Below are 13,804 nucleotides of genomic sequence, written 5' to 3'. Positions count from 1 at the left end.
CTTCTTCCGATTAACCTCTCGGCTTCTTTCCATTTGCGCTGTGTCTCCCTACGGTTGACAAAAATGGTTTACAGCGCCACGCGGAACGGTTATTATCAAATGTGGTCCACTCTTCCTTTAAGGTTATTAAATCCTGCAATGAACTCCCCGAGGACAACTTTCCACAGCCGACGATGTAAATTTTATCGGTGCAGCGCTAGAAGACTCTTCTAACGTCCTGCACAGAGACTGAGGATAAGATAAATATAGAGCGGTGTGACCATTTCTGCTTACCCCATTGCCCTGGTTAAGTGACGCCACAGGATGTCCGTCGATGACTTCGAGTGCAACGAAGTCGTCTTTGGAAGGCGGCCCGGCGCAGTAGGCGACCAGCGCGAAGGGCGCCTGCGAGCGTAGTTCCACATTCAGGGATCCTCCCGTGCGGGCGTTGAGTCTGGGCAACGCCAGGTAGGCGTCAGCCTCTACCAGGCTGAAGGGCTGGTCGCGGGTCGCCGAGAACTCCTCGCTGCATTCGCCCCAAACGACGCCCACCGACGACGCGGCCGCGGACTCGAACAACTCCACCTCGTTGAAAACCACGTCTGCCATGCACCTGCGAACCAACAGAAACAACTCAGACAGCGTTGTTAAGTGGCGAAGGTGGGAGAGAGGTCATTGGAGTTCCCGAAAACTTCACAGGCCATAGAAAGAGTGGACAGATTAATTGCCAGATATCCAGTGATTGTTCCCCCTGCTGCTTCCATGTCACTGACCTTCATTCTGGTGAAGTGGTAAATGGCCCGTCTAGTATTCTTAATTGCCAATTCGAAATGCTCCATTCAATAAATAAGAGTCTCGGGAGGTGCTCTCGTCGAGAAATTACCTAGGGTGTAGCGCGCTCCAGGAAAGAAGGTGAACATTTTTCGTGCCGTTAGTTTCAGAATGTCTCAGCGAAAACAGGACAACATTCGACCTCTAGCTCTACTGTACCACGGATCCGACTGGAAATCATATTTTCGGCGACTCCGGAGTGCATTTGTTTGCAGAGGCCGTTCAGAACCATATGCTACACACTCGCTACATGGGCGCTGTACTTGTTACTGAGCAAGATAAACCTTTAATTTGTTATGTATTCAGCATATGCTGCATTTGTATCTCATTTATCATAAAATGTCATAGCCAAAGCTCCGTATTACTTGTGACCCCTCTGGTGCAGCACCCTTTTAGGTGCTCTCCTTCTCTCCAAAGCCCCAAAGAGCTAACAGACTTGCATCACAAGAGTACAGGACGTGTAGGCTAGTCTGAGATGATGATGCATCTTCGAAATGAGCGAACGGTAGTTTCTGTACTTACCCCCGGAAAGACTGCAGGTGTCCCAGGAAGAGGTCCTGGAAGTCCCCCAGACCTCCGGCGAAGATCCCCCACTTGACGTCCAGCTGTACGAAACGCGGCGGCAGCTGGCCGCGGGTCTCGTGCACCCCATCGAGCAGGAGCAGCGCCAGCGCGCCCCTGCGGCGCAGGGCCAGTGTGTGCCAGGCACCGTCGTCAAGACGTACGCCCGCGGGGCTCTCGAGGAGTGCGGGCTCGCCAGCGCCAAGCTCGAGGCGCAGCCGCAGCCGTCCGGCCGACAGCTGGAGCAGGCAGTAGTCGTCAGGGCCCGCGGCCAGCAGCAGCAGTCCGTCGGGGCGTGCCGTGCGGAAGCGCAAGCTCAGATCCGTGGTCTCACGCGCGTCCTCCAGCTCCAGGGACACGAAGCCGTCACCTAGGAATGAGGCCTCTGCGATAGCAAAAATGATCGATCGATCGATCGATCGATCAATCAATCAATCAATCAATCAATCAATCAATCAATCAATCAATCAATCAATCAATCAATCAATCAATCAATCAATCAATCAATCAATCAATCAATCAATCAATCAATGAATAAATCAGGAGCGAGATAGGGAGGTCCACGCACGCCAACGCTATTGTGTTCGAAAAACTCGAAAATAATAAATTGAAACTGAGTTCCCAGGCTGCAGGATCTGCTTCTCAGCCATATGGTAGCAGATTCATACCCCGTCTGATGTTCTAAATCTTTGCAGTGCACATTTGAGCATCTGTCTTCACTTCTTAACTAGTTGTGGTAAAGGGGGAATCCTTATTGGCTTTATAATACAAATGAGAAGCAAGGCACGCAGCCTGGTTACTTTTGGCAAAGACGGTACATGACATTCCTTTGAAAAGCGACAGATCAGGTTCTGTCTCCCAAGCTTAAGGCCCAAGCTCTAGGTGGGCGACTGTTCTATTTGACTCGCCAGAAGGACCGTCACAGCCTTAATTCTGTCAGAAGATAGACTCGTAGGTAGAGCGGCTGTCCTAGATCTTGCTTACTCTCCTGACTTGACATGAATATCAGATCCATGTGTTTTGCTCCGTGTTTCTGAACAAGTCTGTCTCACAACTTCTACGCTCGTAAGAAGTCTTGAAAGGATTTTAAAATCACGAAGAGGTGATTACGCACGCACTCAGCATGGTAATACCACACTCTGAATCACAATAAAAACGTGATCTACCAGACTTTTCTAAAGGCGATGTATTAGAATGCTTAAAATAATGTTGCCACGGTTTCACCTCTTTATCTATTTATATTCTGCTTATTTAAGTGAGGCATGAAAACAGTACTTACATTTAACTCTGTAAAAGCGAAGATATATGTACACAGGTGAACTGTGCAGGTTTAACTCAACACAAAGCTGACAAGAATTAAAGTAGTCAACGCATATTGACAACAATTGTGTCAAGGCTACGTCGAAGCTTTAGTTACTACGATTAATACCATCGTGATACCCATACCTCAGAATTTGAAAACTAATTTCTTACAAAATGACTGTCTTTCGAGTGTTGACTTACGCCAGCCATATTTGGACACATTTGGATACCAAATAAAACATTTGGTAATGCGAACGACTACACAGTTTATGTTTAAGTAGTACTGAGAAAAAGAAGTTACGGGGAGGACCAGGCTCACGACTGTGAAGCATAAAACTCGGTATAAAAGGCTTATATTATTCTTATATGATGAGCTATGAATATGAGATAAACCTAGACATTCACATCTAACCACATAATTACTTGGTGCTCAAAGAAAGCACTCAAGAAGCATCACATCATCGGGTTTCAGAACATATTTCCTTAATATCATTCCCACAGGACAAATATACGATTGCGCTATTTAAAAGCATACAGACCATAATAGCCATCTTCAAAATATACGTACAACACAACACGTGAATTTCATGCAATATGTGCTAATGCAGTGAATCAACCAACATAGCGGAGAACTCCTCTTGGCTCTTGGCACACGCAAAATGGTTAGACAGCTTGACCACACGCTATTTCACTGAAGAAGGAATGTTTCATGGTTTTCCGAAAACCATCTCTTGGCCGAAATTACTCCGTAGCCCTCCACAACGGTTCCTCTTTCTCTTTCCACTTTACCTCAACTTTCCTCCCTTCCCCTACGGCGCGGCTCAGGTGTCCAGACACAAGTGTGACAGATACTGCGCCTTTCCCTTCCTGTGAACCAATTATTATTATTATTATTATTATTATTATTATTATTATTATTATTATTATTATTATTATTATTATTATTATTATTATTATTATTATTATTATTATTATTATTCTCCATGCCTAGGATTCTTATTGCGTGTTTTTCGGGAATGCTTTCGGCACCGCCGCGGTGGTGCAGTGGTAAGACGCCCGACTACTATTCCATAGTATCCGGGTTCGGTCCCGACCACGGCGGCTGCGTTTCGATGGAGGCGAAATGAAGAGGCGTCCGTAAGCTGTGCGATGACAGCGCACGTTAGATCCCCAGGTGGTCGAAATTACTCAGGAGTCCTCCATTACGGCTCCTATTTCTCTCTTTCCACTTTCGCTCCCACGTTCCTTCCTTCCCTTACTGCGCAGTTCAGGTGTTCCCAGAAACAAGTGTTACAGATACTGCGCGTTTCTCTTCCTGTGAACCAATTATTATTATTATTCAGTAGCGGTCCTTCGTCAACGAGAACTAGACTATCTGTGATAAAGTGGAAATGGTTTAGTTGTCCCTGATTCCACTTCACTTGAAAGATTGGCAGGTTTTCTATAAACGGAGAAAATTGAATCCAGTTTGCGAAAATGTGGAAAGATAAACAGGGACGCATGTCTTTGCACTTGTTCAAACTTAATAATAATAATAATTGATTCACGAACTTATACCGAATATAAACTTGTGGACAGCATACCGCGTAGGCATGCGCTAATATCGGCGACGAAGACGAGGAGGAAGTGAGAAATTGAGCAGGAAGAGACAACGAAGGGGAATTAAAGCAACTGAACCCTGGCCAATCCCACTTTGTGGGTGTGTGCCATTTACCAATGAAGAAAGAGAAGAATAAGACGTACCGAACCGAACGGCCGCGTTGGAGTTAACTTATGTACAATGTTTAACTTTAGCTGTAGATATGATAAGCTGTACGTTTAGACGATTAATTTGCTTAAGGTAACATATCAACTTTTTTTCATATTCAAGGGCAATGACATATTGCAATATTGAAGGCCGTCAACATCAAAGGAAAGCTTTTATATACAATTTTATTAAAGGCGATGTCGCTCGAAATAGCGAACGTTACAAATATGCATGTGCCATATCATAGCACATTTATAAAGAAATGGAGAACTGTGCTTGTTATTGTCATCAAAATAATCTTAATTTCTAAATTACCAAATACACAAATGGTGTTGTACATTGTTGACCAAAATGCATATTACGCTATTTTAAAAATGTGTGATGCGTGAGCACCGATTTAGCGATATTGCAGATGTGTGAGCGATCATATTACTGATGTTGTTGTTGTTGTGGTTGTAGGAAGAAGGAAAAGAAAATGCACGGGCCTGCTACTGGCTCTGTAGCTGAGCCACCTCCGCTGCCTGATTTATTGATTTATTTATAGGAAAGGAAAGGCGCGGTAACTGTCTCACTTGTTTTCTGTGGACACCGCAACCGCGCCGTAAGGGAAGGGAGGAAGATGGGAGTGAAAGTGGAAAGAGAGAAAGAGGAGCCGTAGTGGAGGGCTACGGAGTAATTTCGACCACCTGGGGATCTTTAACATGCGCTGACATCGCACAGCACACGGACGCCTCTTCGTTTCGCCTCCATCGAAACGCAGCCGCCGAGGTCGGGTTCGAACCCGGGTACTCCGGTACAGTAGTCGGGCGTCTTACCACTGCACCACCCCGGCGGGGCACCTCCGCTGCCTCGTGCGGACAGAAGAGAAAATAGAGAAGAAAGGAAAAGAAGAGGGAGAGAAAGACGCGCGCGCCGCAGCACAGCCGTCGTCCACCACTCAAGCGGTGGCGGATGCAATGACGGCCTACAACAGTCCCCACCGCAAGCGCGTTGACCTACCGTTCCAGCCCCATAGGGCTTGGAACTGCCACCATTCTCATATTACTGATACACAGTACTCTGCTACTTGTGTTTAGTACATTACCAATCACCGCCGGTTATCACCACCGAATGAAATATCCATGATGAGTCATGACCACACATCACGTGTCATGACTCGCCAACTGACATGCCCACATCATCATTATGCACGTCACCATGGCTTCCATATAGAAGAATCACCCCTAGTTATTTACAATGCATAATCATGACGTGCTACTAAGATCACAATATACAGTTTAACTAGTTACCATGATTGCTACCACAAGAATAAACCAAATCAAGTACCGAGTTTGACAGCGACTAGGGAACGGCTCGGGCAAAACACCTCAATCAGCCAGAAAAGACAAGGATCGAGCGTCCAGCCACAGGCCGATGTTAATTTGCTGGCAAAATTTTACTAAAGTAATGTTTTCAAACACAAAACTATCCAAACACTACCCTCCTTGTTCATAAATGCGCTTGTTTGCCCCGCCGGGGTGGTGTAGTGGTAAGACGCCCGACTACTGTCCGGTGTACCCGGGCTCGAACCCGACCTCGGCGGCGGCGTTTCGATGGAGGCGAAACGAAGAGGCGTCCGTGTGCTGTGCGATGTCAGCGCACGTTAAAGATCCCCAGGTGGTCGAAATTACGCCGTAGCCTTCCACTACAGCTCCTATTTCTCTCTATCCATTTTCACTCCCACCTTACTGCCTTCCCTTACAGCGCGGTTCAGGTGTCCACAGAAAGAAGTGTGACAAATACTACGCCTTTCCCTTCCTGTGAACCAATTATTATTCAGTTATTATGCAACGCACCAGAATAACGCCATGAGTGGGCGCTCATCATCATCATCATCATCATCATCGTCGTCGTCGTCGTCGTCATGGTCACAACAAGGAGGCGATGCGTTCGACAGTGAAATATCACACCGGGGTGAAAGGCCTACATTGGCAACAAAACGTCGCCTTGAGAACTGAAAAAGATATCAATATAGATGGTGTTGACGGCGCTACAGGCTCCGCCATAGTCAGGACTTGGCTAGGAATTTTATTGTTCACTCGTTATAAAGCCTCACAACCAATCCAGTCCAATCCAAAGTCATGGCCAGCTGACCTATATCAGTGCCTCCTGTAGTACACGAAGGAGGGAAATCATGATTAATCAAGGCAGGATATCACGACGCACCGGCAGCGCCTGCCACGTAGCTTTGGCCGCTCCATTCGAAAGTCTTCTCAGCTGCGCATTGACAACTTGGAAGGTCGTGGTAATGAAGACAGGCGCCACTGTTTTTCAAGATGATAGTTCGGAGGTGGTCAACGCGGTCAAGTTGCTCAGCCGACATCTCTACAGTATCCTTCCATCCCAATCCCTGCCGAAGAGGAGGCACGTTTCGTATGCTGGCTTCGAAGTGACACCCCTTTGCCCGAGGGCCAGGAGACAAGAGACGCCAATGCTAATATACCTCGGCGTCCGCGACTCAGAGGCACCGGTTGACGAGCTGGCCTTTATTTACCTTTATCAGGATGAGGAAATTCCGGAACATTCACAAGGAGACGTAGGGGCTGGCAACCGGACGCTTGGCGACCGCTCACCGTTCGCCGAGCCGGATGCCTGCATCCACAGCGGCAGAACTCCTGTCCACAGACAGCCAAAGTCTTTTCCAAATTTTCGAAAAGTTCTACGAGGCTTTGAACGAACACAGCGTCTTCCCCAGCTTGTCCGCACGCTTCGCTCAAGTCCGTTTTGGTGTCTCGCCTCATCCGCCACAGGCAGCCTGTCTGCATCATCGAACAGTAAGTACCGTGATCGCCAATACCCTATCCGCGTCTGAAAGAACTTGTATGTATATAGTTGCTAACGAAATTGAACACGTGTACGCTCTCTCTTTTTTTTTTTTTTCACGAACAGTCGCAGACAGAGTTTGAAACGTCGGAGATGCGGCGAGCGGCAAGCTCCTGCGCCAGTGTAGACGCGGTTGGGAGAGCGCAGTCCTTCACTGCGGTGCGGTCAGGTGGGCGCTGCGCGCCGCCTGCGTGTGCTGAGAAAAGGTTGGTGTAGCGGTGTCCGACTCGCGGTGTGGGATCGCGACAGGCCACAACATCGATGCAGGATGAAGAGGCGAAGTCTGGGAGAGATCTTGCAATATGATGATGGCGGCAAGAACGCTCCAACAAAGCGTTAATCGAATATTGTGTTATTTTACAATTTCGAATATTTCCTTAAATTATTTTGTAGAAACGACGGATATTCGAAAATAAAGAGCTTATCTCTCATTAACGTGGATTGTAGAATCGAATTACTGTACCGTGCAATCTTGGTTTCTTTTCTGAATATTCGGGCATTCAAGTATACGTTTATTAGTGGACGTGAGCGTTTCCCGGTATAGCCCGGTTATCTCTTAGGACGAAACAGAGAATGCGTGTACTACAATTGACCATACCAAGTATGGGAGAAGTGCACGTGGCTCATTAAATTTCATGGACGCTATGGGATTGTGTCAGAGGTGTTGGACATAGCGAGTATTCCCTCATTGCTGCCTTTTTTCCTGCTGCTCACGAGAGCAGAACGTAATTCACTCCAGGCGATGTATCGAGGGATATCGGAGCTTGGCGTAGTTTGAGAAACGAAGTTATGGAGTGCTGCCGATGTCGACTGCGCAGTACACAGGCGTCTCTCATCATCCCTCCATCAAAACGCGACCACCGCGGCAGGGATCGAACCCAATTCAGTCGGCTCAGTGGTCGAACGACCTTGCCTTTGAGCCATCGTGTCATGGAATAACGGAGCGCACACCGGTAAAGACACAGAGCGAAATGTTCGAATATAATGACAAATTAGAGATGCTAAAATCGTTAAAGGAACACAGCCTGTTTTGACGACGCCAGGAAAGTTCTGACGCGCTTCATTAGAACATCTGCACGTTCGGAGAATCTAGCGAGGAGCAGTTATCACCTACAAAATAAAGTGGCTTCGATTAGAAACATTGTTATTGTTGTTGTTGTTGCTGTAGGAAGAAGGAAAATAAAAGTATGGGCCTGCTACTGGCTCTGTAGCTGCGCCATCTCCGTTGCCTGATTTAAACTGATTTATTTATAGGAAAGGAAAGGCGCGGTAACTGTCACTTGTTTTTCTGTGGACACCGCAACCGCGCTGTAAGGGAAGGGAGGAAGATGGGAGTGAAAGTGGAAAGAGAGAAAGAGGAGCCGTAGTGGAGGGCTACGGAGTAATTTCGACCACCTGGGGATCTTTAACGTGCGCTGACATCGCACAGCACACGGACGCCTCTTCGTTTCGCCTCCATCGAAACGCAGCCGCCGAGGTCGGGTTCGAACCCGGGAGCTCTGGCACAGTAGTCGGGCGTCTTACCACTGCACCACCCCGGCGGGGCTCTCCGCTGCCTCTTGCGGACAGAAGAGAAAGTAGAGAAGAAAGAAAAAGAAGAGGGAGAGAAACGCGCGCGCCACAACAGCCGTGGTACCACCTAAGCGGTAGCGGGTGCAATGATGGCATACAACAGATAAAATTTGGTAGCAGGCAGGTAACGCAAAAGACGTCTTTGTGAAGTCAGTGCACGTGAGAGAGCCTCAGGTGATCAGAAATACTGGAGCCCGTCACTTCGGCGTCCCCCAGCCTTTGGCGCTTTGGGAAGTTGAACCTTATAATTCAAGCAAAACTGAATTAATAGCCTAACATATAAATTTATTTGCAGGGAAACAAGGTCAAACCTCTCCATAGACACCTGACCCGCGTAGTAAGGGAAGGTAGGTAGGAAGGTGAACAACTGATCGGAGTACCCGGGTTCGAATTTCACTGCCGGCGGCTGCGTATGGCCGCGTTTCGATACAGGCAAAACGCACAGGCGTCCATGTGCAGTACGATGTCAGATGATCTCGACTGTAGGAAGAAAACATTCTAGGAGGCACTTTGGACCACTAAAGTACGATGAGGCGGAAGCCTCTATTGCGCGGTGGTCCGAAGCCCTCCACTACAGCACCTCTTTCTCTCTTTTTATTGCGAAAGCAATACTACGCCAGGTTTCGAGCCTTCAGCGTAGCGTGGTCCGGTAGTTACGCTTTACACCACGTGACTACTGACGTCATATCAGCGCTAGAGCTGGGCTAACCAAGTCGGCTCTTCAGCGTCTCCCCTGATGGGGCTGGGACATGTAGGGCACCGCCGCTTGCAGCGGGGGCAAGCCTGCCACCGAATTTTTATCTGTTGTAGGCCGTCATTGCACCCGCCACCGCTTCGGTGGTGGACCACGGCTGTTGTTGCGGTGAGTGTCTTTCTCTCCCTCTTTCTTTTCTTTCTTCTCTATTTTCTCTTCTGTCTGCACGAGGCAGCGGAGGTGGCTCAGCTACAGAGCCAGTAGCAGGCCCGTGCATTTTCTTTTCCTTCGTTCTACAGCCACAATGTTGTTTATGCGGTGTAGTATGCGCTAGCATCAGCCTCTGTCTGCAGTGTACCGATGAGGACAAATGTAAACGGGAGCACGCTATTTCCTTGTAAAGTTTTTCACGCTTTGCATAATTGAAACCGGCAGTAGTTGTATATGCGAACCCGTAGTAGACGCCAGTGCCTTTTCTCTTGGACAAATATTGTGTTATCTCCGGTGCAGAAGGCGTGATGTTAATTTGAACGGAAAAGCATGCTACTTTACTTATGTCCGCGCCTGTACATCTCCAGTACACAACGCCTTGCGTTTTTAAATTCTAATAATCATGGGCTCGCGGCACATGAAGGATTCTAGAGGAGCCACCATGAGCGATGCGTAAAGATTCCTGGAGGTTGGGCTGAGGTGGCTATGGAGGTTGTACGCGGAGGTGAAAGATGCTGTGAAGCCATTTAACGCGATCGCCAACGCCAGAGGTGGGCAACCTCATGAGGTTTCGACCTCATGAGGTCGACCTCAACCTCAAAATGACCTCAACCTCACGGAGTGAGGTGAGGTTGAGGTGAGGTCGGTGACAGCTCGAAATTTTTTGAGTGAGGTCACGAAATTGGACCTCAACCTCACGCGTGAGTTTGAGGTTGAGTGAGGTCGTCATTGTGTGAGGTCGAAATTGTGAGGTCCAGGCTTTTTGCTGTTGCCGCAGCTTTCTTCGAAGAGCGCCCCTTTTGACGCGGAGCTCAAGCGTACTGCCGCGGTGTGCCCGCCGACTCTCGGTGTTTGGTTACCCCCCAGTCGGACGACCGGAAGCCGCAGCCCCTGCCCAGCTTTCAGCTTTGCACCGTAATGTCCTCAGCCCGAGGACGCTTCCCTCTGGTCTACTTGGAAGGAGATATATATATTTTTTTTTACTTCACGAACTCCTCATGCCCCCCGCCAGCTACCCCCGTTTCCTCTGACATGTTTGTGCCGATGCTTGCCGCAGGCTCAAACACCCAGGAGCGCGCAAAGCACATAACTCACGTTGACCTGCGGTGCTTTTGTCGGATGCCGCAAAGAAACCAGCAAACTAAAAAGCGAAGCAAATTGTCTTTGCGCAGACGGCGCGGAGCAGAACTGTGTCTTGTGCATGCCCGTTTCCAGGCGCTAACGTCACGGCTGCTGCCTTGCATTCGATAAAGGGCCCCGCTTTACATTACACGGAAGCTTAACAGAAAATGGTGCAGCGAAATTGTTAGGGGACATGATACTGACAGATAAAAAAACAAAAAAAAAACATGAACAATCCAGAAAAACCGGCACAATACCATCTGGGCATTTTTTCGAAGTCCTCCCTTTCGAATTGTACGTCATCGTTCTATATTCCGGTCCTGTAAATTTATATTCTTGTATTCTCCAGAACAACCTCTCTTTGGTCATGTGCTTTTGTTTCTTCTAACAGATTCACAGGTGGCCCCGAACAACTGCAATGGGATGAAGGTGCTAGTGTAGCGGTAAAACATGCAACAGGACGGCACAGCTTATAAGACGCAACTGGTATACAGGAAAAAACCTGCGCATGTTAACCATTTGCCGAGATAGAAGAGACAAAAAAATATATGTGGCTTGTATGCAGTCAAGCGCAATGAAAAAAACAAAAAAAATGATTTCGCTCCGCTACGGCCCTTTATTTCTCTCTCAAATTCTAGTGAAATCAAGCAATGCAGGATGAAGGAGGAGAGTAAGGGATTCTTAACTTCATATTATTAGGTTTCTCTTGAAATCTCTTATTCAGGCGCAGAAAAAAAAAAGAAGAGAAAAGCGTTCTCCTACGTGTTTTTATGAGCTAGAAAGTATTGAGATGGTTTCCGGCTCGACATTTTGGTGTCTAGACGGACGAATTGGTGTGGCGAACTGAACGTGCATGTCTGTTTTGTGCTCCCGTCTGCTTGAGACGGACACATCAATCGGATGAAAATTTTTGTGGCCAGATGTCAGAATAACGTTTCAGATATTTGTTTTTTTTTTCTTTAAAAATCAATTTAGATGTACGTGATATGAAGTCAATTACATGCTAGCACTGAGGAATGCAGTATTAAGTCGATGTCTGAAATCTTCTATACGCTCTGGGAAGCGCAGTTCTCTTCTGGTTTTAGTGTGCGATATTTGTTATTCCTTTCGTCAACATGGTATTTATTTATATATACATTTTCTTGTATGTCAATTAGGTTCGTACACTACCGAAAAGAGAACAGGCTTCTTCCCCCCCATTAGGCTCTTTCTTTGGCATCTTTTCAGAGGCCAATAGCCCGACCCTCCTTTCCACTTACCCGCGCGGTCATTTAGTTTTTTTTCTTTTTCTTTTGCAAATATTGGAAAGCGCGATCTAGTCTCTGAAAGCGGATCTGGCACACATACGCCACTGCCGTTTGGTGTGTATTGGTGACAGTTCGGCATTCACCGCATGAGCAAAACCAGATGCCTACAGACGGACGGCGAAGGGAGGAGCGCGTGCACAGCGGGGGGCGCGGTCCCTCCGGGCTGCTTGCTCGCCTCCTTTCTGTTGTTCTTGTCTTTATTTTACCTTTATGTGCTGTAACTATACGACACTAACGGGGAAACGGTTTGTCTAGATTCACCTACGGTGCATGCGGCGAAACAGCTTCGGAGACACCACCGTGCAATTTATTAGTTCAGTCTTCAAAGGAAAACAAGTGAATACCACAAAGAAGCTCGTCTTAGAATTGTTGGCGAAATGGCATCCAGTATTCGGTTGAGACGTACAAGTATTTATATCGTGTGTGTGTGTGTTTTTTTTTTTAGTCGAGTGGGAGTTGGACATTTTGCTCCGGCGAAATTTGACGGGTGAGCCGATGTTCGCGACAGCAAAGTGGTTCAAGTTTAACCCTTATTGCTAGCAGTTCCGACACTTGTAATTTTTTAATGTAAGCGTGGTGTTCGAAGAAGCAGTTTCGCCAATTCTTGCAATACGACACGGGATCAAAGAATTATAAACTAACGCCCAGGAGTGGCCGGTTGGGACCTCATAAGATAAACAGCATTCCTCTTCGAAATTTTCTGAAGGTTTATTCGGCGTTGGCCGAATTTTATGGTTAATTGGTGTTTTGCTGTCTTTTCCTCTTTCGTTTGTTTAGTTGGGGATTTAGTCTTCACAAGTCGTTTCATGAGTGGCTATTATGGAAAATTTGTGCCCCGTTAATATGACATCCGTTAATATGGAGGACTCGAATTATGGACCGTTTTTCTAGGGGCGAAGATTTTTCAATGTATTTATGTCTCGTTAATATAGAAATTCGCTCTCTGAACAATGGAGATGGGATGAATGCACACAGCCACACAGTATTTTTGTCTCGTTAATATGGACATCGTTTGAAAAAAAAGCAGGGGAGTCCGAACGCAAGTTAAAGAAGGGTGCGCAGGCCGGTAACCTATGCGACAGCCGATACGGTCGGATGCGTGAACGAGTCCTGTGGAGTTGGAAAGAACCAAAGCGGGCGTGTCATCGTTTTAGGAGGGAAGGGGGGGGGGGGGGAGGGGGACAAGAGCGGAAAGGAAGGGAGGAGGAGGAGAAAAGGAGAGTGGATGACAGGGATCGTACACAGAAGGAGGGAACCGGGAGATTTCTGGGTGCAGCGGCAGCGCCGCAACTAGAGGCCGCAGTCGGGAAAACAGAAACATGTGGTCGCAATAAATTCTGCTGAACGTGAACAGAAGAGAGGCCGGTAAAAGCGTAAGAAAGAAACAATAAGAGGAAAGACAATCGCCAAAATTGGGGGTGGGAACTGAAGTTTTTCTATCCCAGAACACAAAGTGTGTTCCATGAAGCCGTTAACGCTTTTCGGTCAGGGTTAAGACACACTCACGAAGTAGAGCGACAAAAGAAACGCGACGACCACGCAACCAGGACCGGGCGTCCCGTCCTGGACGCCCTTCCTTCTCATGCCCCTGGTTTTCGTCACTGTAGCGCTGCCGAA

At 47.6% G+C, this 13,804-nt stretch overlaps 1 protein-coding gene across 1 annotated transcript in view; it reads right to left on the bottom strand.

Annotated features, from left to right (window-relative positions):
- The window catches only part of LOC146199618 (chondroitin sulfate proteoglycan 4-like), a 184,479-nt gene that overhangs the window by 58,052 nt on the left and 112,623 nt on the right, over window positions 1–13,804 (bottom strand). Inside the window, exons 2-3 of the mRNA XM_084595140.1 lie at window positions 1,333–1,756; window positions 274–592 (exon numbers count right to left, since the gene is read on the bottom strand). Of these exons, the coding sequence (XP_084451266.1) occupies window positions 274–592; window positions 1,333–1,756 (743 nt within the window). The remainder of the gene's footprint in view (window positions 1–273; window positions 593–1,332; window positions 1,757–13,804) is intronic.

Source organism: Amblyomma maculatum, chromosome 2 (assembly GCF_055883805.1).
Source record: "Amblyomma maculatum isolate TAMU_Amacu chromosome 2, ASM5588380v1, whole genome shotgun sequence".
Classification (NCBI taxonomy): Eukaryota; Metazoa; Arthropoda; class Arachnida; order Ixodida; family Ixodidae; genus Amblyomma; species Amblyomma maculatum.
This window is presented reverse-complemented; position numbering and strand designations above follow the sequence as displayed.